The sequence below is a fragment of the Trematomus bernacchii genome, unplaced genomic scaffold, assembly GCF_902827165.1.
Source record: "Trematomus bernacchii unplaced genomic scaffold, fTreBer1.1, whole genome shotgun sequence".
Lineage (NCBI taxonomy): Eukaryota > Metazoa > Chordata > Actinopteri > Perciformes > Nototheniidae > Trematomus > Trematomus bernacchii.
Genome location: NW_022987973.1, coordinates 15,690,692 through 15,718,543, shown reverse-complemented (window position 1 = coordinate 15,718,543; position 27,852 = coordinate 15,690,692). Strand labels below are relative to the sequence as shown.

Sequence of the window (27,852 nt, the reverse complement as noted above, 5' to 3'; positions counted from 1 at the left end):
ATTATATCAACAAACTGAATCTGAGTACAATAGTATGCTAAACAGTTACTGACGGGTGGTTTGAAGATTTGGTTTACCCAGTTTCATCACCACAAGATATATATTTTATTCATAGACCAGCAATAATACACAAAAATATAAAGCATCACATCCACTTTTTATAGGCAGAGAAATATAAAGGGTATATTTGTATACAAGACATCCAAAAAGACAAATTTAGAGCACATACATAAATCACAACTAATAACAACGATAACAGTGAACACTTAAAACAAGGCGGGAAGTCTCACTTTATATAAATGAAAAATTTGCTTGCAAAATATAACCAACTTATTACATTGACTATGGGGTAGGTCTGAATAATTCATCTGCATTTTTATCAAAATAAACATCATACAGATTTAAGAAATATATTTGTATGGAGCAGATAGTCATAAATTATCCCACCATTCACATTTAAATATATTTTACTCTCAATATCGTAAATAACATTCCAATTGCAATTTCCATCAAAATTAATCTTTCTCTTTTTCAAAAATGTTCAACCCTCCATTGGGTTGAAAAGAGCCATTTAGGGTAACAAATGCTGCGTTCAAGGACCCTATAGCTCTATGGCGAGCTGTCTCAGATTGGTAGATGCTACTTTCTCTGAAACCATCCCACCTTATAGTTTTAGGGTTTAAAAGTCATGATCATTTAAAAGACATCAAAAATCTTTTGGATTCTTCAGTAAAATCGTATGGCTTGGCTGTTCTCTAGAGTCCCTATAAATGTTAAAGACTAGCACCACTGGGCTAACATTAACATCAATAGCTGGGTTAATGTAAATAAGTACTGTAAAACCATTCAAAATATTGTCCGTGTTCACCCACTGTGTCTTTGTTCAGTGTTATAGAACCAGAAGGAAATCGATCCACTTCCACCACAGTGGGCGGCTGAAAGGAAACGGGGCCAAAGCTAAGACTCTGCTTTTCTATCAGCAAAAAGCTTTTCTCAACATTTTCTTTTTCAGGTTTTCATTTGCCCGTTTCAAAACCATCAACATTATAAAGGTTAACGGTGGCAATATATCACATGTATGTACTACATGTACATATACCTAAAACAAAACAAAAAATAGGGACATCAGACTTTGAGAAGCTACTGTTATTTACATGCCTCTGCCCATCTAAACATGTCCCTTTGTAAAGAGCTGTGCTTTGTCCTGAAACTGCCTCGTCCTCACATGTAGAAAAATACAAGGTTAGCATCCCCAGATCTGGAGCAGTTGTTCTTTTCATGTGTATGCAAAAACACGTTATCATTTTACGCTCCTACAAAAATAATTGGTAGCAAAATAGACTTTAACGTCTGAAGAGTCATGTATCTGTCCTTTTCACTGGTTTCTGTACATAATTCAGCTGTTTGTTATTTTCACGGTCCTGAGTGTGCAAAAATTCAATATCACTGATGGCAAAAATAAGACCAATGTTATGGACTGCTGAGAGAGAAAATTAAAAAAGCAAAGGCATCTTCCTGCTCCCTTTACACAGCCCTCTGCACAGCACACACAAGTGTTCCACATACACTTTGTGTACAATGTATAATTTAACTAAAAGTTTACAGAACAGTAAAGTATGTGAGATGTTTTCAAGTTCTGTGTAAATCATATACTACCTAGTACACAAATACACAAGCTGCAAATTATTTAGCAAATTGGCAAATCTTCCTGAAATGAATACAGGATTATTTCATACAATCTTCTGACAAATCCACGACAGCTGTAAGCTACAACTGTAATGAAATGTAGTTTGCCGACATCACTTTACTAGCGTATTAACATTTAATTAAGTGCACCATCCTCCTGATCACATTTGAAGAGTGCCACTGTCTTTTTTAAGTACTCATATATGGGTTTGGGCTTTGTTCTGCAAACTCTTATCTGTTGAGACACTGTGTTATTTGTATAACAGGCTGCATATGACAGTATGAAAACGTAAACAAATGCGGTTACTAGGCTTGCAGTATATTCCTTCACACAGTGTTTACAAATGGCGGTTGAACATTGCCGTTATATTATTAATTTTCAATCTATCTCACTGGGTCACATTTGTAAATGTCTTCATAACCTATCAAATGCCCAAATACAGAAACAAAGTCAAGTGAAATGCATAACATGATCTTATACATGCTTTACAAAATAAATGCTTAAAAAAAATATTTTTTTATATCCACTTTTCACTATAACATCTGTACAAAATAAAATGTAAAAATTATGAAAAATGAAATTTAAACAAAAGAGTAAAGAAATAAGAATCTCTTCCAATGAGAAATAAACTCCTGCCTTTGCTACAGCCTTTCTGGCACGTATTCATTGCCATTATAATAAATCTGGACATAATGTGGAGATCACACTAACCTGGTATTGCTTTAATGCACTTGTCCCCTTTCGCCACAAACAACATGAATATAAAAAGTGCTACTGACAGCGGGTGGGGAGGAAGGACTGAGTTACAGACTGAGGATTGGCTGAATCGGGTAAGGGTGGGGGGGTCTCATCGTCTTTCCGTAGTTGTGTAGCGTCTCTTGCCTGAATGCAGTCTGTGTGTTTTTAGTCTCTGACAGGAAGTGGGAGGATGAAGAGTTTCCCTAGGAGACGCTAGAGCAGCGGATGCTGGGGGAACCCATTTGTGTGAGCACCTTGTCGAGCCACTGCAGGGGGCCGTTCAGGTGCAGCTCGATCCAGCAGGGGGTGCTGGTCACCGTCTGTCGCCTGGGAGACACAGGAGAGCACAGAAATGTGTTGACTACAGGGAAAAGCTGTTGAGAGCAAATGTTTGGAGGTCAACTTAAAGTAGGAGGTTTTGTTCATAAACATTTGTCACCTTTGTTATATACCCCTGAAAGACTTAAGGATGTACAAAGTGATGATAAGGTTTCTCCACTGACACATTTGTTCTTCATTATAGTAAAAGATAAACCTTAGAAGAGGCAAAATAAACAAAACCTTTCCAGACATTCAACCTCTTCACCTCCATATCCTTTGGTGATTCCCTGATTCCCCACAGCGTTCATACGAAAACCCTCTCTGCTTTTAACACAGACGAGAGGAGAGGCAAAAGTGTCCATAGTAATATAATGTATGAGTCTAAGTGGAGCTAAGTGACAGCTCTTATGCCTGAAGTGCCTGGGGAAAGACCAGCATCAGCTGCACAACACATTGCAGACACTGTAGGAAAAAAAGCAGTTTGTATGAGCTATAAAAAAAGAGGGATTATATTTCCAAAAGAGTTCTGGTTACAGTGTTCCTCAGCCAGGGAAATAATTCTTGCCATCTTTTCTGACAAATCATGTAAAACTGAATGTTTTATCTGGTTTAGTGATAAACCAAACCCCATGTTTTGAGGCGACTTGAAAGAGGCAAGTGAATCAAATAACCAACACCATAATCTTTCAGTCAATGCCAAGAACAACAGCAGGCAAAATGTATCCTGTATGTTGTTATACATCTAATTTAGGCATTGGCGAGCCAGATGAACGGAGACACTTGCCAGCTGCGTGATTTCCCTCTGGTTTATGTGGTTTGTTTGATGAGTGCTGGCAACACAGCTTCTGTCTGAATTCATTTGGTGCAACAATTATAGTTTTTTTATTTCATTTTTTCTGGTTATGTTTTTTAAGTAGATTAAAAATGATTAAACAGGTAAAAGGAACAAAAGAGTTTAAAAAAAAACAACGGCGAGCCAGCAGTGAAGCAGACGGAGAGAGTGAGCTGTGGGCTGAGGCCTGGCTGCTCCAGTAACCTGAATCCTGTTTTTAAGTGTCTCCACATGTCAGCATTTAGTCTGGACAGGACTGGTAGGCAGTCGCTCTCAGCGCAAAGGTTTCCCCTGGAGGAAATCTCCTGTGCCGAGCCGACTTTCAGCCAATCAGCAGCTCCTCGTGTATTCAGTCTCCTCTTTTCTTACTATCAGTGAGTCACACTGTATGGAAAACAGGGAGGGTAAGAGGGAGGGAAAGTCTGACATTTCTTTTTGACACAGCACATGTGTGTTTGCTTAAAAATGGTCTGGGGCCCGTTTCTATTGATGAGGGCTCGGCGACGTCACGCACCGGATTCACCCGAGTGTGAGCAAATGCCTGAGAGCGGGGGCGGCCGGACTGTGGGATGTGATTCACATACTGTTAGTTTCTATTGTCTGTGTTTACATAAGGGCTTGCTAAGGACTTTGCATAACGGTGCTTCTGACAAGTTGGTTGAGGGTTTTATTATCCGGTTAAGCAGTTCAGCTCTGGGTTACCGTTAAGAAAATGAGAAAGTGGTTGTCATTGAACCACAGCTGATGTGTGTCAGCAGCTCACCTGTACTCGGCTCCCCAGCCCTTAACGAAGCTCATGCGGATGGTGCACATCCTGGTGAGTTGGTACACAGCCTCGAAGCCCTGGTTGACCGACTGGGCCAGCAGGGCCGCAAACTCCTGGTTGTTGAAAATCTTCAGGTTACATCCTGTAGAGAAGGAAAACAAACACACAAACAAGAGTGAAGCCACACCAACCGGTCACAACCACTTTGCTCTCACTTTATTCATTAGGGTACATACGACTGGGGACAGAGGGTTGGCTAAAACTCATCGTATACAGTATAGCATTTTGCGACAGGGTGAGCTAAACAAATTGATTAACTGTCTAACGGGATGTCACACTGCATTGTGGGTAATGGATGGGTAATGCTCTGAATATTAAAATGCTTCCACAAAGGTTTTATTAAAAACTTTTTTTGACCGCAATAATGTATTTAACCTACACATTTAAATAATAACAAAGTAATATGCAGTTATATAGTATATAGTAGATAGAATAGAATAATGATATATAATAATTAAATAGTAATAGGCAGTTATAGACATACAAACAAAGATGTCTCAAAAAGGTGCCCCATTGGTTACATTTAGCTGCCTCAGTTAGGGAAAACACAACTGTATTATTTTATTTGTGAGCACATGGGGAAAAAAACGTCTGTTTCAGCTTCACACTGACCTGGGGGGATTTTGCAGACGGTGGCAGGGTGCCAGCCGTAGCGCTGGTTACAGTTGGGGCTCTGGACAAAGATGGCGCTGTCACTGAGACACTCAGCAAACACTTCTCCTCCGATGTAATACAGCCGCACCCCGCGGCCTTGAAGAAATTAAAATGAAGTTTTGAGAAATGACAAATGCAGAGGGATGTATTGTTCGTTATTGGTATTAAACCAATCATATGTGCAGAGCGGATGTAAAATCCACAGTACCAATATGTCTGCGCGTTAGCTCCAGAGCTGCGTTGCGGTTGACGTTGGACAACAGGCCCAGGCAGAACCGCTCTGAGTTGGAGGGGTCCGTGAAGCCGTCCACTGTCAGCGAGGGCTGGGAGGCGTGGAAGGTCTCTCCTACTCGCTGGTTCAGCTCGTAGTAGGAAATAGAGCACCAGAAGGCCGGCTCGCAGTATGTGACTGGCTGAAGGTCTGACACAGAGAGGGAGAAAGACACAGTTCGCTTTCATCATCAGACAGAACTGAGAACAACAATGTAGATATCAGGGAGGCTGTGAATATATTTGAATGTGCATATCAATAATGCAATGCTTGAAATAATACAGAAAATAAATGCCTTACAGTAGACAGGATTCAAGGTTTAGAGGATAAGAAGTGCAAATCAGAGAAATAATTGCAGAAAACAGAAGGGAATTCAAATGAAGAGCAACTGAAGCAAGGAAGAGGTCAATGTGGGGAGAAAAGGGGTTGAGGTGGATGTTGAAGGGGGAGAAAAACCTAACCAAAGAAAACATTCGGGCCGAGCTTGCGTCACAAAATGTCAAATCCATACGCTGCTTCCCAGAAGCTTTCACCAGACCTAATGTGGAAACTTAACCCTCACTGGTGGGACGTGGAGCCAAAATGGTCAAATTACAGGCCTATCCAAGATCATTTTCAGTAACTTCCACTGGTTCTGGTCATTTGCTATTTCCCCCTCAACATGGCCACTCTCTAACAACCTCAACATTTCGTCCTTGGCTTTGAAGTCCAGATCAGAGCTGGAGTCTGCTGCCAAATGAAACTGGTGTGATTTTGTTATTTAACCAGAGGCTTTTCAGACAGGCCCCCCTGGAGTTTTCCCGTACTGATATAATAAACAACGGATATTGTCATTGAAGTCAGTGAGGGCTGAATGGTGTCTTGGCCTGTTCAACAGCGAAGACAAAGGCTTCTTTCATCACCTGGTTTCCTCTTACAAGAAAACCGACTCAGATCAAACAGAGTATTCCCACTGGGGAAATACACTATTTAAAAATGTGTCTGTAAGTGAAGGCATGCAGACAGAGAGGTACACAAACACACAGACACACATAAACACAATTTACCTAAGTTGCTGTGTGTGGGTGATACAGGGTTAGGTGACAGGTTTGGGGAGCTGGTGTCCATGCTGTGGGTCATCTGGTGATCGCTGGTCTCTCCATCCTCACTGAGGTAACCTGGAGGTGGCGTTTCTGAAACACGCAAAAACAAACAGACAATCGCAACAACTTGAGTTCAAGGTCCTTCGAATATATCATTTGCAAATGTCTGCTGTATACGTATAGTAGCTGGCTGATTGAAAGACTACAGAAGAAGACAAAAACACTGTCAATCTACAAATTATTACACAACATTCAATCAACATCAAATAAAATACAATTTAATGATGTGTTTAAAACTGATTGTGAGGTGGGAGTATGTTAAATAACAATTGTTGAACCGTTTAGATCGGATGCTAACGTGTTATCACTGTGTCAGACTGAAAGGGGTGAAGGCACTTAGAACCACAACCAATTATATAAGTCAATTATCTTTTACAGTGACAATGCAGGGAAAGAGCGAGGCTTGTCAGAGCTCAACCGAGAAACAAAAGATTGGATTTACTAAAAGCATGGACCACAAACATCTGAACTACTTCTGGTCCGCAGGATAAAATCTTCTCTTAGGAAGAACTTTTGATAGGTAGAGTGATGATGTGTTGCAGTGAACGAGCCATGTTTATGTTAACCGTTTGACCCTGGGATACATTGGATAATCACACTTTTTGTAAATAATTTGTATCCAAGTTATGATGTGAAGGAGTTTCTGGGTGGGATCCATGTTAGGGAGCATTAGTACCTGGTATGTAGTTGCACTGGGGCTCAATGCCTGCAGGGAAGTTGGTGTTTTCTGGGATCGAATGGCTGTAATCATCCAGAGGTGGGAACTCACTGGGGATCTCGGTGTGTCTGGGCACCAACACAGGGGGGAGGACTGTAGGATGGACACGTAGACAAACACAACAAGTAGTTATTAGAAAATAGCAATAGTGATTGGTTTCATGTCTGGGTAACATAAATAAACAGTGTAGTAAATAACAGGGGAAGTATTTGATTAGCTCTCTATATACAACCAAGTCACTTAAAGTTTGTTTTGGAAAAATCCATAACTTCAGAGAAAAGGGCCCTCACAGCAAAATGAGATAAATCTAGACAAACTGTCAAACGTCATCCTTAAAAATACTTGGAAAACTCTATGAGGAAATGATAAGAAGAGATAAAGGCACTCCAGCTCGTACCAGGCGTCTCCACTCTCTGGTAGTGGTACGGGTTGACACACACTTCGTCCTTCTTGGTGTGGAAGGCGTACTCGCACAGCTCCACCGCCCGCAGCTCGTGGTGGGACTGCAGGTCGGGCCAGCGCCACAGGCGGCAGTAGATGACGTGAGGCAAACCTTTCCTGTGGGAAACCTGCAGGCGGCCATCCAGAGACCTGCAGGAGGAGAGGAGGAAGCAGAGATGTTCGTCAAAAACCTTTCAAATGAAATACTGAATACCTGCATCATGATATATTTATCGTAGCGCCAGATTTTGCCAATACACAGCCATATAATAAACGTACTTGTATTCTGATCTTTCTTTCACACTTAAGATTCTTAATTCTGTCCTCCAAATCATCTTTAGCACTAGTGTTAATTTCGTTGACTAAAACTATGACGAAATATGTTCGTCAACGACCTTTTTTTCCATGACTAAAACGAGACGATGACGAGACGGCACCGACGGCAGTAAACAATAACTGTAACGAAATCAACATGCAATATCGTTGACGAAAAGTGACGAGACGAAAATGTAGTTTACTAAATAAAAACTATGCCAAAATCTCTCTTTACTTTCGTTGACGAAAAATGAGGAGACGAAATATTATCAAAGATAACGTTACATCTCTGATAGTCAGTTTTTCTCCCAGCAGCTCCATTTCCGGTGCTGCGGCTGGGCAGCAGCTGTGTGTCTGTCCTGCGCGTGGCGGTACATTTGAATTACACCGGGCAGCGGCACAATATGAACTGTCAGGAAGACTCGGGTCTAACTCATGGTCTAACTAACCTTATTCAACAGAAAAAAAAATGGCAACAACAGGGCTTGGGAGCAGTGGTCGCGTTAACCGAATACCAGGGCTCTGACACTGACCTCCTGCTGATGAGAATCCCAGCTGTGTGGGCACCGGTTATGAGGCGATATCTTAGAATAAACATCCGCCTTTGAGATTTCAGTGTGTATAACAGGAGTTTCATTGTGTTGTTTAACATCTGCACTCATTTTGTATACAGGATGATGGTTTCCAGATAGTAATGAGTCATTGTTTGACGCTACAGATTGTCATAATGGGCATGTAGCCTTTAATCTCTGAGCACATTGACCCAAAAACACACTTGTCATCTTATGCAAGAGGCCATGACCATTATGTCCTTCTATCTATCTGTCTCACCCACTCACTCTCACACAGACACAGAGTAGGGGTCAAAGACGTAAGCTAAAGCCCTTTAGAAGGACAAATGTCAGTCCACAAATAAAAAAACAAACAACTGAACTCTCAGCAGAGCCCCATCTGGGTCAGCCATTGTACTTCTTGCAAGCAGAGAATAGAGTTTTAATTTTTCATGGCAAAGGCTTTTATTCAAGTCCTCTGTACTTTCAAATGGACTGTGGAGAGTGTGTGTTTGGGGGAGGAGCCTTGAATTTGTAAAGGGTGTCTGAGTACGTTTAGTGCACACAAGCATACAAGAGCATACTGTACAGTTGAAAAGGAAAGCTATCACAAGAGGATACAAAACAGCCTGAAAGTGAGAGGCGGTGTGCACTCTTAAATACTTGTACAGTATGATAAGATTTCCCATACAGTGAATACAGTTGCTATAATTTGTAAACATTTTTAAAGCCATTTCTTTATTTAGCAGTCCAGTAGCCACCATAACAGAAGTGAAAGTTGACCGCAGCTATTATTTTAATCAAATACACATAAAACAGCAATGTTTTTCTTCAGAAATAATAGAAACCTGACTCGGTGTCCAACTCTTTTTACTTTCAGTTTTGTAAAGAACGTCTTCTTTTTAAAGCTTTTGCTTGGTATAACATTATTATATTTCAGAATGAGCTAAAGCAACACCATGCAGGTTATCACAGCTTACACATACAAAAAGGGAAATGAGCAACAGTATAATATTCATAATAATACAAATCTTTGACATCATGGCTAGGAGCATAGAAATCCAGGCAGATTTCAGAAACTGCGATAAATATTACTGCTAATAATGTCAACTTTTTAAAGTTGAATTGTACCTAGTAACATATAGTTACTTCTATACCTGATGACTGATGTCTTTCAGTAAATGTTACTGAGGTTCTACTTGACGTGACCGGTGTTCCTCTTTTCTAATGCCGTTTTCCTGTGTTTAGCATGCATTGTGATTTATTGGTTCCATTTCCCTTTACCACAATTCATCGGTTTTTTGGTTTCAGTTCGTGAATGATGTGACCTTTTTAAGTCACCTCAATAGTCACCTAAATATGTTGTTCTCAAGGAGAGGTTCAGTTAGGGACAGGAAGGAACATCATCTTCCCTGGCTGAATCTACAATGCAGGAATTTGATTAAATCTAGAGACCAACTATTAAAGCAGAGCTTAAAATCCGGACTATCCACTGATAGACAGAAATTCACTCATGCTCGTAACAAAGTAACACAAACAATAAGACAGGCCAAAGCAAACTTTTTGGCAAAATCTAAATAAACTACTAGGTAAACATAAGAAACAGGAAAATAATAATGCCCTAGAATTAAAAATCAATGATGCCCTGATAAAAGACCCTGCAGTATTGGCCAGCACTCTAAATGAGTATTTTATAAATAGTGCTCTGGACATCACAAAGCTTTTCCCGCCAGCTGAAGTCTCACCTAGCCCGACTGTGGATACACATCCAGTTTTTGACCTGGAGGAAATCACAGAGGTTGAGGTAAAAAATATAATCTTAGGGTTAAAATGTTCTAAGGCTAGGGATGCAGATGATTTAGACACCAACTTTATAAAAACACATATTGACAGTCTAATAAAACCAATTACTATGCTAGTAAATCAATCTATCAGCACGAGGGAAGTTCCATCATCCTGGAAGGTGGCTACGGTGACACTGATCTTTAAATCTGGGGATAAGGCAATAATGTCCAATTACAGACCAATCAGCATCCTCCCCTGTGTCTCTAAGATAGCTGAGAAATGGGTGTCAAAACTAAATCACCAAACATTTAGACAAAGGTTTCGCTCCACTCCACCCAATGCAGTTTGGTTTTTGTGCTCACCACTCCACTGAGACAGCTAACTGTGTCTTTGTGGAAAAGGTTCAATCTATGTTGGACACAAGCCCATATGTAGGTGCTGTCTTCCTTGATCTCAGGAAGGCTTTTGACACTGTTGACCACCAAGTGCTCCTTACAAAGCTGACGTATTTCAATTTTTCTGTAGATTCGATACAGTGGGTTAGGTCTTACTTATCAAACAGAAAACAGTGTGTTTTGGTCAACGGTACCAAATCCCCCTACCTTGTCAACCCTGTTGGGGTTCCACAAGGTTCCATTCTTGGACCATTACTGTTTTCTCTGTACATTAATGACTTGCCGAATGTATGTCCTGAGTTGAATGTGCAAATGTATGCCGATGATGCGCTCATCTTTGTACACGGGAAAAATACTGAAATAATCACATCATGTCTCTCAAATGCATTGGACAAGGTTCAACACTGGCTGAACAACATTTGCTTACAGTTAAATGCAAAAAAAACAGTATGCATGATGTTCAGTAAACGACCAGTCAAAATGGAAGGATCAAACGTGTTTTTAAACGGAGCAGAAATAGAACTAGTCTCCCACTTCAAGTATCTTGGAGTCATACTGGACTCGAACTTGACTTTTAAGAAACAAATCAAGAAAGTATCCAACACCGTTAAATTCAACTTGCAACATTTTAAACAAATTAGACCTTTCTTAACTGTCAATGCTGCAAAGTCATACCTCCACTGTATGATTCTATCCCACATTGAATACTGTTTGACAAACTGGTCGTTTGCTTGTGCCACAAACCTGAAACCCATAGAACAGCTGTCCAAGAGAGCTATCAAGGTGTTTGACAGAAAGCCTAATTCATACCACCACTGTACCATCCTTGAGAAACAACATTTCTTGAGCTTTGACCATTTTAAGTCTTTTAAAAGTATGTGCTTTATTTATAAATGTTTACATGGACTGCCCCCCCCCCCCTCCCCCCCTTAGGGGAATTCATCCACAGAAAACACACTGGACGCTGCACTAGGTCAGAAACCAGAGGAGACTGTGAAGTAGGGCTGTGCGATTATGGCAAAAATCATAATCACGATTATTTTGGTCAATAATTGATATCACGATTATTTAATACGATTATTCATTGACTTTGAAAACATCCATTTATTGAACTTTAAAACAAATACAAATAATCATTTGAACAGTATCTTTTTAACTGTTGATTACCCTGAACGTATAATTCAACTGAAAAACCAATACAAAAATAAACGATACATTTATATTAACATTTAAATAAATAATATCAAAATGATAAATACAAATCAACAAATATGTTGGTGCGCACATCCACAAGCTACTAAACATATATAAATATGATAAATAAAAATAAATTAGACTAAAATAAATTAGATCAAATATGTTGCACTGTCACAACCTAGCAAAGCAAAATAATCGTTTTTTTCAATTATGTTGTTTTCGTAATTGAGGCAGGCCAAAATCGTAATTGCGATTAAAATACGATTAATTGCACAGCCCTACTGTGAAGTCCACCGTAGACGGACCACCTTTGGACAAAATGTCCTCTCCGTTAAAGGCAGCTCATTGTGGAATAGCCTCCCAACTGAGATACGGGATTGTCCCACTCTCAATAGTTTTAAAGGTCAACTCAAAGAATGGTTGAGAAACAAACATACGTGTAATCACCGCTAAATGCACTTTAACACAGGGGTATCTCCTCTTGCACTTTATCTAGCTCTTTTATCTCCTCCTGCACTTTACATGTCGTAGCTGCTACATTGCACTGCCATGTGGTAAATGCTTCTATGCTGCTCATGCTCTTTCTGCATATCATGTATTTCTGTTTGCCATGTATATAAATGTTATGTTCATAAATGTTGTATGTGACGGGACTACGGATGGAAACTAGCTCAAAGCTAAAATCCGGCTCATTTACATTTCAAAGCATTATTTTGTTTAAAATGTTCATTAATGTCCCGGTTCAAATAAATGATTAAATGAAAAAATGAAAAAATTGTCACTCCTTATTAAAACTAATTGGTCCTTGATTTGCAACCTTGTATTAAAATGATTGGACCAAATTAATGAAACACAAAGACAGTTGATCAGTTGAATCCCAGCTACAATGAAAAAAGAAACTGCAAAGAAATGTGTCACGGTACATGATGCACGAGGCAAACACAGTGAACACACACAGACGTTCACAACAATCGCAGAAGAAACGCAGATATTAACTTAACAGCACAAACTTAGCAATTAAAACAGAACAGCATGACGTGTGGAGGAGGAGAAGCAGCACTGTCTAAACAGGCAACCTCAGATCCCACAAAACAATTAGAAATGATTTGGAGCTCAGAGTGCTTCAGCTATACACAGGGTTCTTACACCTTTACGTACGCACCCTGTATACAGCAGGGGGGAGGCAGAGGGGGGGGGGAACTGTGACCCCAAATCCCCAGCTGGGTGTTTATGGGTGGGATCTGAAGACTTCCAAGAATCCTGGCTGCAAGTTTTTAAACCTCTGAATCAATAATGTATAATTTGTGGTTGAAGGCCGCCATCAGCATGTTTTGCCAAATAATTGTGTGTACATATTTTACGCAGCAGTCTACTGTGTGGTACTGTAAAACAAATTAATCATTTCACTATCAATCAATCTGCTGATTATTATCTACATTTACAAGAGCTCCCACCAGTTTCCTAGTCTAATCATTGAATTACTAAAAAATACTTGTTTAATAGTTATTAATCTGTCAGCATATATTCATGTATATCTAATTGCTATTATTTATAGTTGTTACAACCAAATAAATATTTGTTTTAAACATATTTAAAAATAAAATCCTAGAACAAAAGGTATCCATACCACCATCAACTTTTCAGACTTGCATTGATTTTTAATTCCATCTGCAGGGAGATGACAAGGCTATTTAAAATGTGCAAGTGACATCTTTAGGTCATCTCGATACCCCTCTGATTGAGAACAAGAGCCAAAGCTTCCACGCTTCTCTGTCAAGAGACAGTCAGAGGGAAATTGATGTCCAAAAAGGGAAAGGGACAAATTGGTATAGATTTTTGGCCTCAGGGGAAATTGTGTTTCATGACCCGAAGCGTCATGGCTGAACCTGACCCCTGACCGTTACACAAAACCAGCTCCATTTCTGTGAATGGTGTGGGACGCAATCTGTCTGTGCACACACACACCCACACACACGCATTCACACAAACACACAAAGGTATGAGCAACAGTAACATCAAATAACTGTAGGGGTTTCCCATTATGTTAGTAATCTTCTGTCTGAAGGGGAAGTACACACACTTCACATATTGTTTCTGTATGTGTGTGTATGTATGTATGTATGTATGGTTGAGAGAAGTGTTTCCTATCCTTAAATGGATTATCTGATGCAAAGAATTGTCATGTACAAATAAATGTACCTTTAAAGAATACATTTGTATATAAATGTGAACATTGGGGATTTGTGAAGAGAGTGCAAATAACAGTGAAAGAGAGGGAAGGGAAGATAAATTGTCATCTAGTAAAGATATATTGTCGAGTCACTCGAGTGCTGAAGTAAGAAAGGAGGGTCCGGCTGCATGTGTGTGTGTGTGTGTGTGTGTGTGTGTGTGTGTGTGTGTGTGACTGACTCATAAAGCAGACCTAGACAGAGCAGATTGAGCTTCACTGAGCTCAGGAAGGAGGGGGCAAAACAAACACTCAGAGGCATGCTCAGTTACGCTCAGAGACACAAACATATACAATGTGTGTGGTCAGGCTGACCATGGTGGCGAGCAGTTCTGAACACACACACACCCCACACACACACACACCACACCACACACACACACACACACACACACACAACACACACACACACCACACACACACACACAACACTACACACAACACACACACACACACACACACACACACACACACACACACACACACACACACACACACACACACACACACACACACACACACCACACACACACACACACAGCACACACACACACACACACACACACCACACACACACACACACACACACACACACACCACACACACACACACACACACACACACACACACACACACACACACACACACACACACACACACACACACACACACACACACACACACACACACACACACACACACACACACACACCACACACACACACACACACACACTCCCTGAGGACCTTTTGACATAGACTTTTTAAAACCTTCTGCCAAGCTTCAAACTCAAATGCGATCCACGCTCACTCAACAGATGCCAGCTAACAGTAAGGGAGTTGAACACCTTTGAAAATCAACTTTATTTTTTAGACTTTAAAAATATTTCTTTTCCGGAAAGGGGACATTTGCAGTACAGCACAGTGAACAATCAATATAATAAATAGAAACAACTAAACCACAAAACAACCTAGACAAAAACAAAAGCCCATGATCATGATTTCTCAATAAATCACTTAGATTTTGTTCATATCCCTATGAGTTGCACAACCTGTAGTTTATGAATAAACATCAACATCCTCATGACCTGATCCTGTGTTGCAACTGTTACCGCTCGGTAAGTTGTTCAATGCCAAGGAAATCAAATAACTCTCCATCTTGGTTGGTTCTGATTTTTTGTTGTCTTCCAACAAAATGTGTTTAAAACAAAAATTAAAATAAATGGTTTGGGATACTTTACATGTCTGCAAGTGCATGTAAACATCCGGAGCTCTAGTCACAATCTGTCCTGTGAGAGCACGGGGGGGAGAGGACAGGGGGGGAGGACAGGGGGGGAGGACAGGGGGGGAGGACAGGGGGGAGGATGGATAAAGAAAGGAGGGTGCTGCTGGACAATAGGACAGGCAGGCTGTCTCAGCAGCTCAGGGCAGCTCAGGGTGTCTGTGACCGGGCCCCTAAACCCCCCCCTCAACCTCCTCCGTCTGTCCCACTATCCTGACTGCCCTGCCTCCGTCCCAGTACCGAGTGAAGGGGGGGGGTGTAGTGCTGAACTGGCCTTTGTGCCTTTCATAAACTATGTGGCCAGTCTGTGGAGCCATGGCCAAGAGGAGCTGCAGACAAATGACATTTCCCCGTCAGCCGCTGTCTTCCAGTAACAACATGTGAAGACACAAATCATTCACCAACTCTGGAGAAGTGGCTGCAATAAAGTTTCAGTTATCAAACCTCATTTAATTTTCCTTAAACCTGCTATATCTTCTACTGCAGCTATCCCCCAGCTTGAATTGATTTCAAACCCACTTCAGACCTGTTCTTGTGGGACTGTCCAATCCATTACTTGTTGTGCAAGCTTCAAAGAATCTGCAACCGGAGGATTAATCACATGACATCAACATTAAACTAAAAGTTGATACAGTAGCAGTTTTCCCTCTCTTTCTCTCCCAGTTAAGTTTGTTCGAGGGAGGAGTTGTCCCTGAAATGCTTTTTTGAATCTTTTGGGCAGATTGTGCTTAACAGGTGTGTTATATGTATATCTTGTTATTTAAATATATATTTGTTTTTTTGTATCTTCGGGATTGTGGGAAACAGTATTTCGATCTCTCTGTCTGTACACACAAACTGAAAGATTGACAATGAAGTTGACTTTGACTAGCACCCCGCGCGAGTGTTAAAATATTATCATTTCATTATGAAACTGTGGAAGCACTTTTGGGGCTAGTCCAATGACAATGACAACGATGAGTATGAGCTAATGTTACAGTCTGAAGTCACAGAGTGCGCAAATGCCGTTAACATGTCATATTAAACTGAATAGCTAGATAAAACGTTCCCCTTTCTTGTCCTTGATGGTGAAGGACAGTTGGCAGTTAGTATTGGTCAAGGTATTTTTTTCATTTCATGGATATTTCCTCAAAGTGGATTTCCAAATTGATTACAAATAATTTCTTATCAAGACTTTTTTGGTTTACACAAATATTACATCATTATGGGGCAGCAGGGATCAACTGATCAAAGAAAAAAATGCTCAAAGGGCAAAAATCCTAGCACGTGAGTCCATTCCTGTACTCACACAGAGGAACGTATTTCACACACCCACCTCCCACTCTCTCTGGAAAAGCCATCAGCCTTCTCCTTTTCTTACAAAAGCAGGAGCGGGGTGTGAAAAAAAGAGAACCAGGAATAGAGTATGAGAGAAAAGCAAGTCTGAACGTAACCCACAGGTGATATCATAGTGCCGGAGTGATCGGGGACCACTGAGGGATTTGAAATAAGAAACCAGCAGACAGACGACTGGCGAGGCTAGAAGGCAAATACAGTTCTCAAAAAGCGAGGGGGCGATAAAGGACTGAACCATTAGTTTTACTGCTAATGGTCAATGAGCTGAGCAGCCCCTCTCCCTTGCATCAAAATGACGAATGGTTGAAAATATTCCAGATTCAAGTCATTAATAAACTTCTCTGCACAGTGTACAGTCCACTTCAGTTTTTTCCCTACAGTAGGGTCATTGGACCAATGATTAAAAAGTCCAACTTTGAATGTTTAAGCATTAACTGCGATATTATATCTATAGTTATTAGTTAATAGTTATAGACGTATCAGAACTACAGTATTACATGGGACTTAAATGGAAGTTTTTGATATTATTATTAAAAAAAGACGGTTAATGTTACTTTTTTGTAGTGCTTTTAAAACAGTTGTTTGCTCAGTTACTTATTCCAAAAAAATGTAATGTATATATACAGTCTATGATGTTAATCCTTTAGTCAGTCCCAAGCTTACCTCATTGGTTGTTTATTGATTCAATATGTTTTGAGCTCATGTCAGAGTTTTAAAGTATAAGCCTACTGTTTATATTTAAGGTATGTGAGCTCAGATGTGCAACTGAGAATACTCAGAAGTAAAAAGTAGACATCTTCAACAACTCTTTTGACATTTGTAATCCCTCTATTTGTATTACTGCTCATCCATTAAGCCTGGAGGCTATCCCAACCTGCACTGGGAGCCATACAGATTCAGGTTTCTGGACTGTTGGAGGAAACCAGAGCACCTAGGGTTCCCAGCAGACCAGATAAAATAAGACATAGTTAAATAACGCTAATGCTTCACAACCTAGAAGTTGGCATGTTGGAAGAATACTAAGGATTAACATTTAACAGGAGACATTTCAATAGTCAATCCTGATTTTGGTACGGAGCCTCGTGTTACTAATTGGATGTTTTTGACAGTTTAGTGTCAGGGAAGCAAATATCTAGACAAACGTTTCAGGTTCTCCCCTTTGCCTAAAGTGTTGCTCTTATCTTAAAGGTAGGGTAGGTAAGTTTGAGAAACCGGCTCGAGATACACTTTTTGTTATATTCCATGGAATGCTCTTAACATCCCGATAGCAATGAATATCTTAAGTGCTTTGACAAAAAATCCATACAAATATTTCATCTGTGGAAGCCGTAGTACTGTAAAAAGCACGACCAATCATTTTAGCCGGCCCGGCTAAAATAACTGGATGGCCTACCTGCCTGTCAGCCTTCCATCTGTGCACGAACTTATCTCGTGCCCTCATTGGTCATGTGCGCGTTCGTGTGTGTTGGAGGAGGGGCTCTGTAAGGAAGTGGCAGATTTTCTCCGGTTGTGTTATTTCAAATTCTAGCGATCTCGAGCCGGTTTCTCAAACTTACCTACCCTACCTTTAAGCGCTGATTAAATTATTACTGTTTTCAGACACCCTCATAGAATAAATTGCCTTTTTTGATATTATCATTAAAAAAAGGCTGTTAATGTAACTTTTTTGTAGCCTCCTTTTTCCAACACATGTTAATTTATATATACAGTCTATGATGTTAATCCCTTAGTCAGTCCCACAGCTTACCTCATTGGTTGTATTGGTTATTGATCCAATATTTTTTGAGTTTTAAAATATAAGCGTATTATTTATTTGATAACAGATTACTTTTGTCAACCAGGGTTTCCTTTCTAGTGAGTCCTGGACCACTGTTGTACTTTCAGTGTCAGAAACTGTTTATCTGTTCACTTGCACTTGGGTTGTTAAAGTAACCCCACGTTTCCTTTTAAACCACTGCTACTCCACGTTAAGTTGTTTTCTTGTACATATCCAGCTGTAGTCCAGCACCCTTTAGCAGCCGTGGTGGTGGTGTTAGTGGCCAGTGGAGCACAAAGACCGGCTTGTTGTCTGGTGAACGTGTCTGTGTGTGCGTGTGACTGTGTGTTTCCGTGCTGTGCACGTGCACTCCCCCGCAGATAGTAAGAAGGCCAAGTCAAAGCAGAGCTGTCTCTCTAACCTCCTCCACCCGCGGAGCAAGCTGAAAACCAAACAGCAGCCGACGCCCTCTTCAAGGCCCCGGCAGGCAGAGAGCATTCCTCTGAGCTGACTAACCACACACACACACACACAGCATATATGATGATATGAAATCCATTTGATAATAGTACATGGCTTAAATACAGTAGTCCACATAATTTGAGTACATGATGACTTAAAGTTGTATGACAGGTCAGTGTGGTTAATTATCATTCAAATTAGTTTCATATTGTGCTTTTTTTTCAATACAGTTATTCATTTAAACATCAGACATATCAGTATTAAAAATGTCTTTATATCACAATAGTATGACACCATCCGTCTATCAAACACTAAACAAGCAGTAGCAGCCAGGTGAAGCCACATTCAGTTTTTTTTAGGTTAAAACTCTTTAGTTACAATAAATTAAACACCATTACATAGCTCCTTCAGTCTTCAAAAACACACACATACACACACTTAGTGGAGCAGTATCCACTTTCTATTAACCAAATCAAACAATGACAGGAATCCTAAACCCAACCTTCAAGGGCAACTTACAACCATCATTAGACAGCCAACCACACACAGACAGCCAACCACACACAGACAGACAACACACATAAACCCTGTGTGACCCACTCTGTGTCCCTGTCCAACAATGCTGTCTCGGATGACTCAGGTGTGATAGTTGACATGAATGCTACCTCAGCAAGTGTGTGTGTGTGTGTGTGTGTGTGTGTGTGTGTGTGTGTGTGTGTGTGTGTGTGTGTGTATGATGAAGATAAAGGTGAGAGAAAAACAGCAAGGTGGCAAGGACCAAATATACTTCATTGATTAATGTACATGATACTCAATCAATCTTTTAAATCATTTTGCAAACACTTGTTTCTTCCATGTATCAAATGTTAATTAAAGTGACTATTTAGAATGTTGTTTGGATCAAACCTAACATTTTGATCAGATCCACTTGGACTTGAATAAATTGTCATTTCAAGGTGTTCAAATGTCTCTAGACCAAAACCAATCATTCTACCATCTCTGACCACAACAAGGAACCACAGCATCAAATATGATGACTAACAACTGATTCACTGGGCAATAACGGTAATATAAAAAGATTAAACACAGTTCAGAGAGGAAATATGCATCGATAAAGACATAATACACAAACTATGCTAATAACAGGATGTGAAGGACTCTCTGTGCATACTGTATGAATGTGTGGCATTCAAACAGCTGTACACCCAATATCCTCCCAACACAGGAGCTGCAGTTAGTGTCTTTGTGTAGTTGATCATCCAGACACTTGCAGACCCACTTCTTTTGATACTGAACTGCTGTCTAGCTGGAAAACAACCCAGCTCCAGCTCAGCTATTATCGTGTTTCTTTTTCTGCATTCCAACCACAGTAACCGCAGTCTCCCTCTGATAAGCTTGAGAATCCAACCTACCTTCTCTTGCCAAATATTTTGTCTCTTTCTCTTCCTTCATTTAAACCCTGGGCTTTCTGGTTTACCTTTCTCTTTCAAATTGTTATCCTCTTAACTTGTTTAATCTCTATCACTTTAACTCTCTCTATCCTGTGTTCTACTGTCTGTAATTTATGTGTCATTAAATCTAGATCCCCCACTATGATGACAGGCCCTCCCCTGCAGCACCAGACACAACACTGGGAATCCCCAACTCCATTTCTTTCCACTGTAGTCACCCTTTATGACATACCTTCTCTAATTCTGCCCATCTCAGCATGCCATAGCAGTATAAACTATAGCATGAATCTGTCGGATAAAGAACTGTCGGATAAATGCACTTGTATGTTGGTACCAACCCGGTAATAGGTCTGGGAAGAGATAATATAATATAATTTTGGTAATGAGAACAAAGAGATATTTCTACCAATACCTGTCTTTGAGCTTTAGAGAGCACAAAGTGTTAAAAACTGGCTCCATTTCAAAACGATTTGATTAATAAAATAAGTAAACAAGACTTGATTCAAAATGGTAACCGCATGTTTCCTATTGTTAAAGGATTACCACAAGACTACTCTAGGATTGGCATCTATTGGTTCTGACTTGTGATACATTTTGCCGTTCTGGATCACAGACACACCTCTACATGATTGTGTAGCACTGGTTTGATCACTCATTCTTTCACAGCCTGAGTAAATGAATACAAAGAATCCTCTTAACCAAAGTGTCAGCAAAACCCCACTTAATAAGAGACACCGTTTGGACACAGGTCTCTTCCTGTGAATGGCAATGTTTATATGAGTAAAGAGTAAGGGTTCCTCTCTTTTGCAGTCACTCTCATTCTGAGTCAATATTATGTGGTGTTCTTGTTTTAACCCATCTTTTATTTCTGTTCCTGGGATTCCTTCACTCCCTCCCTCCTGCCCTGACATGCAGCATTGTGAATCAGACTGCAGTGTTGATGCCAGGAGGGATGTGTGTGGACAAGACCAAAGCACTCCCCAGCACTGGCCAAAACCCAGACTAAGCTAAGGTAGGTAGCTGTTAAGGAATCCACTCCCCCAGGCTCTGTGGAGAGACATAACACACACATACACACAACACACACTCATTTATCTGAATATACTACCCGTTTTTTCCCACTGAAGTAGATCATTTTGCTGCTCTGCAAGTCCTATGTAAACTTTTAAACCACTTTTAGACATAGAGGCTGAAACATTGATGTGTTCATCTTAGTGTTATTAACTGTTCGGCTTCCACAGTCATACCATACGGCCTCTGTTTAAACATGACAGCACCATTACAGATAGGTAAACTACACAATGTCTGTGTAATACTTGCCTTTTATTGCCCAATATAAATGTCAATATCACACAAATTTTCCATCTATCAAAAATAGTATTGCATATGTTGTTTGTATGAGTCTGAAACCTACTAGATTCAATTGTTCAACTGATTTACTCCCAACAAATAATGAACACTTGTTGGTACTAGCTTCTTTAGAGTTATTATTTAGTTTTTATTTGATTTAAGTTATTAATGATACATTTAGAAGAAAACTGTTCTTTGTTAAAGTGTTATTGTAAACAGTATGTAACCAAAAAGGTAAATATATGAACATGTCCATGTGTAACAGAAAACAGTGCATGTGAAAAGGCGTGTTAAGTCTGCTTTAGTCTGGCTGCTTACAAAAGAAAACATGCTTTGTGAGAGTCAACGTTCTGCTGATGACGTGGATATATTTGCAGTATATAATGAAAATGGCCTGTAGGACATTTTCAATATATTGCCTAACCCTAGTAAGTATTTGTTGTTGTTACATACTGTAAGTTATGGGGGCAGAAGCTGCATCTACTGTCAGTGTTTTGTGTCATACTAGGTCAGCAATAAAAATTGCAAAAAGTAAAAAATGTTATCTGAACAAACTGCAATGACAAATAGTGAGTTTGAAATCGGCCAAAGTTTCCCTTAGAAGGTACAGGACCTTCATCATCGAGGTAAATATAATGTAACCATTTTTACTATCAGTCAAATAAACTAACAATGACTATTGTTAGAAAACAGAATGCAAATAGTGGCCTCTTGTGTCAAAATCTGGTGTTTTGTTGACCGATCAAACCAATGTGACCTATTCCCTCTAACCCTGACTTTGTGGTTATTTTTAATAATCTGCTCAAGAGACGGACAGCAGTCACAGCTCCTGTGAACCAGGAGGGCTTGTCACAAGAATATTTAGTATTGGACAGCTACAGTATAACCATCTGAGATATAATCTACCAACCTACAGATATTAATAAAACAGACCTGTCTTTTGTTTATAAATGTACAAGAGTCTCCTTGAACAACAGAGAGAGAGTACATTGCTAGTCATGCTTTCACATTCAAACAGTGGGTGCAGGCCACCACACTTCACATCTAAAGCTCCTTACACACGAGCCGATTTTAGGCGTCAATAGATGTCGATAGATGTCGGGCCGTCGATGAGCGTTGTGTCGCCCTACTCAGATTGGTGTGTACTGCACCGCCGTGTCTTTTCGGCCGTGCAGACACCTTCCGCCGCCGATTTGACATGTTGAATCGGAAGGCCGTCGGCCAAAGAAATCACTCTGATTGGCTGTTCAGCTTAGCGAATCAGTGCATGAGAAGCGAAACGTAAGTGAGGGACCCAAACAAACTATTAAGAAGGCAAATCTGAGATTTCATTTAACTCGAGCTCTCGACACAGGTTCAGGAAAGCCCCATGAGCTTCTCGCTGTAGAGTAAAAATGGAACGCACACGCTATTTGTTGTTTGTTTATATCACGCAGTCTGTTCTTCTTCTCTCGGTGTATCACGCAGTCTGTCTTCCGGTTGTTGCCTCTTTTGAATGACGAATACACACTACCGACGCCTGCTGGTAAGGAGAGTTATTGCCACTCACGCATGCGCAGTTCGTACGTGCAACTTGGCCGTCGGCTGAAGTCTATGCGGTGTGTTCCAGTGCGACACATGGCCAAGACGCAGGAGACGTGAGCCGACGTTCCGTCGAGACGTGTTCTTTGGTGTCAGTTTGGTGTGTAAGAGCTTTAACCCAACCATTGGAAACTGGTAGATTCCTGGCTTGACGCATTTTACACACCAATGACCAGTGACTTAACTAAAAGGAGAAAGAGGGTGGAAAGGAGGGAGGGAGAGGAGGTCAACACCACAATGCCACAATTGCTTGTTGTTGAGTGACTAAGATTTGAATTTGGGCAGCAGCCCCAGAATTCACTTGTGAGGGAAAAGTGAAAACAGCTCATTGTGAAAACCTCAGTGACCTAAAAGGCAAATAAAGCAGAAGCCCTGCCCAAGTGATAGGCAACGCACTATATACTGGGAAAGCCCTTTGTTTACAACTTCAAATAGAAATTTAAATCAAAGGGACTGTGACTAACTTTTTCATAGGACGCAGACATTATCTCCAGTGTAAACAGATTGTGACATACAGACACATTGCCCACGCTAACCACCCACATCCAGAAATAACTTGGAACCAAACTCACCAAGTTGTGATACCGTGGCTTTAAACCAGAGACTGTCATGATGCTTTAAAAATGTAATCTAGCAAAATAAAGACTTAAAAACTGACATCTGGCTTTCCCAAATCTGTTAAACATCTAAATATTACTACTTGGCAAGGTAGGTTTGACAGACTTAACTTTGGACCAAATCTATAAACATCAGTAACTTTGTTTGGCATAAATGGGGCGAAGCCTGCGAGCTAGTTCATGCAGTCAACTCGAGCACCAATGATACATTAACATGTGACGCACCTCGTCCCTCTTACAACCAACCAAACACATTCTCCTAAACATGCCGCTCTATTTAAGCTGCCAGGTCTTCCTGACTCTGCCTCGCTATGCCACTGCTGTGTTCACTTGCTATTGCTGCGTTCATGTTCCTGCTGCTGTGTTTCATGTTGCTGCTGCTTGCCTGCCCCACCACCACCCCAGCTTCCACCCCAGCTTCCACCTGTAGGCTCGGGGGATAGTTATCTAATCATCACTCAATGTTCTTTGTAAATCTGTGGAGTGATGAGGCCCGAGCCTAGACGCCAAACTCAAACTATATGCTGCTTATAATAAACATATTAAGAAACACGTGAGTTGTCTGACTGAACTAGAAAACATTAGCCTTTCGATTTCAAAATCAGCTTCTGGTATTTGGCCCTCTAGGACACGTGTCAAACTCAAGGCCCGGGGGCCAAATCAGGGCCTTGGTGGATTTAATTTCGGCCTGCAGGATCATTTCTAATTACTATTAGATCTGGCCCGCCGGTATATTGCACGCACACCTTCACTCCTGAAGGTTTCCTCAGCTCAGAGCCTGACCCCAAACATTGATGAACTTGCATGAGATGCATCACAGAGCAGCAAACTGAGTTTAAATGGATGTTTCCTTCTGCACTTTTTTTCTTGCGACAACAGGGCATGTTTGTTTTTTTCTTTGAGGGAAATTGTTTTTTGAAGCTGTTGTAATGTAATCATAAGAAATGACTCCGGAAAAGCTGCAGATAGAGCCATAAGAAATGAATGCAACTGATTATTTAATGTTTAATGTTGTTTTTATAGGCAATAATTTAAGCTTTGTTAGTTCCAGGTTTAATATGTGCAATAAGTTCATTTCAATACGTTTTGCAATAAACATTTAACCAGTCCGGCCCTCGACTAGTACCGATTTTTTTATTTTGGCCCACTGTGTATTTGAGTTTGACACCCCTGCTCTAGGATATCTGATATCTGAATCCGCAGTGATGAGTGAATCACCTGTTTTTCCTCATTTCCAATAGCCACAATCCTACTTTGAAATTCCCCTGACAGATACTTGATCTGCTAATCCACCACCTGATGTAACAATTGACTGGATCTATGCACAGCGGACTACTTCCCTCGGCACTCAGCATCACGGCAAACTGTCATCAAGAGGGGTAGCGATGAGCCCCATCAGGGAGTACATGTGTCAGAGAGATAGGAGCTGACCTCCTCACGGACAGGCCTGAACACGAAGGCAGCTGCTGTCAGCGAGCCACTGCGCAGGGGAATTAATAGAAACAGCAGCTCTCCAGGGACACGGTTAGCCCACACTGACAACCAGATCTGATCTGGGGTCATCTTAATACACTCCCCTTCTTCCCCTCTGCATTAGTGGTGGTGAATATGAAACCTGGATCATGACAAACATTATTTAACTTTCCGGGAAGGCTTAACTCTGAACGCTGGTCCAGGCCCGTGCAAGCTGTGATATGCACACTTGGGGCAATAAAGAATGTGGGAGTGCCCGGTGCATGGGGTTCAATTTTCATCTGACACACAGTAAGCTATTAAATCTGCATTGCCCACACATGCAAGTTAGACTTTCCTGAACGGAAGCAATACTTCGAGGCCTTTATGTGCTACTTATAACTTGAAAATCAGAAGAAACTTAAGAATAGCTGTGAGTGTGAACATACACTCTGTTGCCATTTTACGAGTATCAACTGACTGGAATTATTGAAATCTAATATGATAAAACTAATACAAATCCGGCTTTCATGCAACTCATACTGTTCAGTTTTGTTAAAAGTGTTGATGGGAGGTGTTCATTTAATGTCATCCTTATTTTGGAGGGTTTCTATTGTGGGGTTGTTGAGTTCTGTTGCACTATAGTGAGAGTCCTGTTCTTTTATTTGGTCTTCAGGGGCTCATTTAGGACTTACTTTATTACTGATACACCTGTTAATTATTCCCCTGTGTGTGCCTTTTACACGCACAGTCCACATAGTTGTATGCTGGAACCTGGGAATATTTGATTGAGTAGAAGAAGAGACTTCTACGATGCAGCTGTACACTCACACTGTACATGCGGTGGACCACAATTCCTAGGTGTGTTATTAAACTGGGAGGTGAGTGTAGAGAATGTAATCCATGCTGCCCTGTTATATCTACACAGTCCATTCATGCTGTATATTGGAGTGTGTACTCTGAGAGAGATCTGAGAAAATTAACACTCTTTTGGCAGACATGGTTTGTGTTTACAAAGCATCTCTTGCCTGTATCATCCTGTCACTATGGGAAGAGAGCTGATGTTTATAATGTATCTGAATGCTTGATAGTGAAAAGCAGTAATGTGATGTTGAATGTCAGAGTTGATTTTTGGTTAAAATACTCTTTTGATAGACAAATGCCTACATAGATGCATTGAGAGGAGAGACAGCTGCACAGATTCGCCCACGCACTCACACAAACCCACAGCGCTAGAAAGTGTCCCAGATTAAGGCCAAGTTATATAACCTGGACTCCATTGGTGCTTCTGCATCGCATGTGCGTTGCTGGCTAGTACACGTTATATCCTTATTTAACAACATGACTCCAGTTAAACTTAAATTTAAAAGACTCTGCACAAAAAGCGTCTCTTGGGCTTAATGAATGATTGCATTGAAGCTAACTGACATTTGCTAGCTTTCTCTATGGACCACTGCTAGCTCGTTAAGCATTGCATTAGCCACAATGATACAGTATAATTAAACATTTGCAGGAGTTTTTAATATTGACGCAAGACAGGAAGGGGAACTCGTCAGTCAAGTGAGGATGCCATACATATGTGAGTTAAGGTGCTATAGCTAAACACTGTGAGCTGTTTTCTGAAACGAAGCTGTAATTAAACGTCTGTATAAAGTATCCAACTCAGCAAAGTTCACTGTGATGCTGAGTTCACGGTCCCCATCACTCTGCTTACCTCGGTATGGTGATGCATTTTGTGTTGATATTCTGGGTAGTGATTGCTTTCTCCAGCTCGTCCAGCTGTCCCGTCTTCTTCAGCTTCTTCACTAGACTTTTCACCGCCTTTTCACACCATTTCTCCTCCTGTCCGTTTTGCTCTCCCTTCTTCCAGCCCAAAAGTCTTTTAACAATGGGGGGAGTGAAAGGCAAAATTGACATCTTGAGTTCAGTTTAAGTCCTTCCAGTGTCGAGAAGTCCCGGTGGGTCAGGAGAAAAACACGGAAACTGTTCTGCAAAACGGCCCAAAATAGTGGAGGCGAACGCGTTATTTAGCCAAAAGACAAATTGTTGTTGTTTATTAAGCGAAACACCGACGCATCCCGGAGTTAAACGCACTCCGTCTGGCTGGAGCTCAGCGGTGAACTGTGCACCGGTAGTCTGCTGCGGCGCTGTGGATCTAGTGCTACTCCGCCGCGAAACCTAGTCCCGTCTGCACGTATTAAATCTAACAGATTTCTACATACACCCAACACGAGTCCCGCCCAAACTACGTATTTAACTCCAACCAGGTTCAAGCAACGAACTGAAAGTATTTTATCAGTTAATTTTGTCTTTGCTCCCTTAACCTCCGATCACCAAAGTTTTGCTGAGTTCATCCGCGGTGCTGGGTCTCCCGACTAAAGTCTGCATCAAATGCAAATGCAGTCTGAGCTGCTGCTGAGAGTCACCATTCAATCTCCAGACTGCACAGCAGACCTGCGAGAGGCCA

General features: G+C 40.8%; 1 protein-coding gene across 1 annotated transcript; it reads right to left on the bottom strand.

Annotated features, from left to right (window-relative positions):
- Nucleotides 1–81: 81 nt before the first annotated feature.
- LOC117471175 (mothers against decapentaplegic homolog 3) lies at nucleotides 82–27,852 on the bottom strand. Its single transcript, XM_034115995.1, has 8 exons — nucleotides 27,100–27,852; nucleotides 7,587–7,780; nucleotides 7,148–7,282; nucleotides 6,376–6,501; nucleotides 5,267–5,479; nucleotides 5,017–5,154; nucleotides 4,342–4,486; nucleotides 82–2,752 (listed from the first exon to the last, which is right to left on the bottom strand). The coding sequence occupies exons 1-8, from the start codon at nucleotides 27,300–27,302 to the stop codon at nucleotides 2,629–2,631; spliced, it is 1,278 nt and encodes a 425-aa protein (XP_033971886.1). The 5' UTR covers nucleotides 27,303–27,852; the 3' UTR covers nucleotides 82–2,628.

Excerpts from the sequence above, each read along its gene's own strand:
- LOC117471175 (XM_034115995.1), bottom strand. The coding sequence starts at position 27,302 with ATGTCAATTTTGCCTTTCACTCCCCCCATTGTTAAAAGACTTTTGGGC. Across the intron at positions 6,502-7,147 it reads CCAGTGCAACTACATACCAG|AAACGCCACCTCCAGGTTAC; the intron begins GTACTAATGCTC and ends TGCGTGTTTCAG. Across the intron at positions 5,155-5,266 it reads GCTAACGCGCAGACATATTG|GCCGCGGGGTGCGGCTGTAT; the intron begins GTACTGTGGATT and ends AATTTCTTCAAG.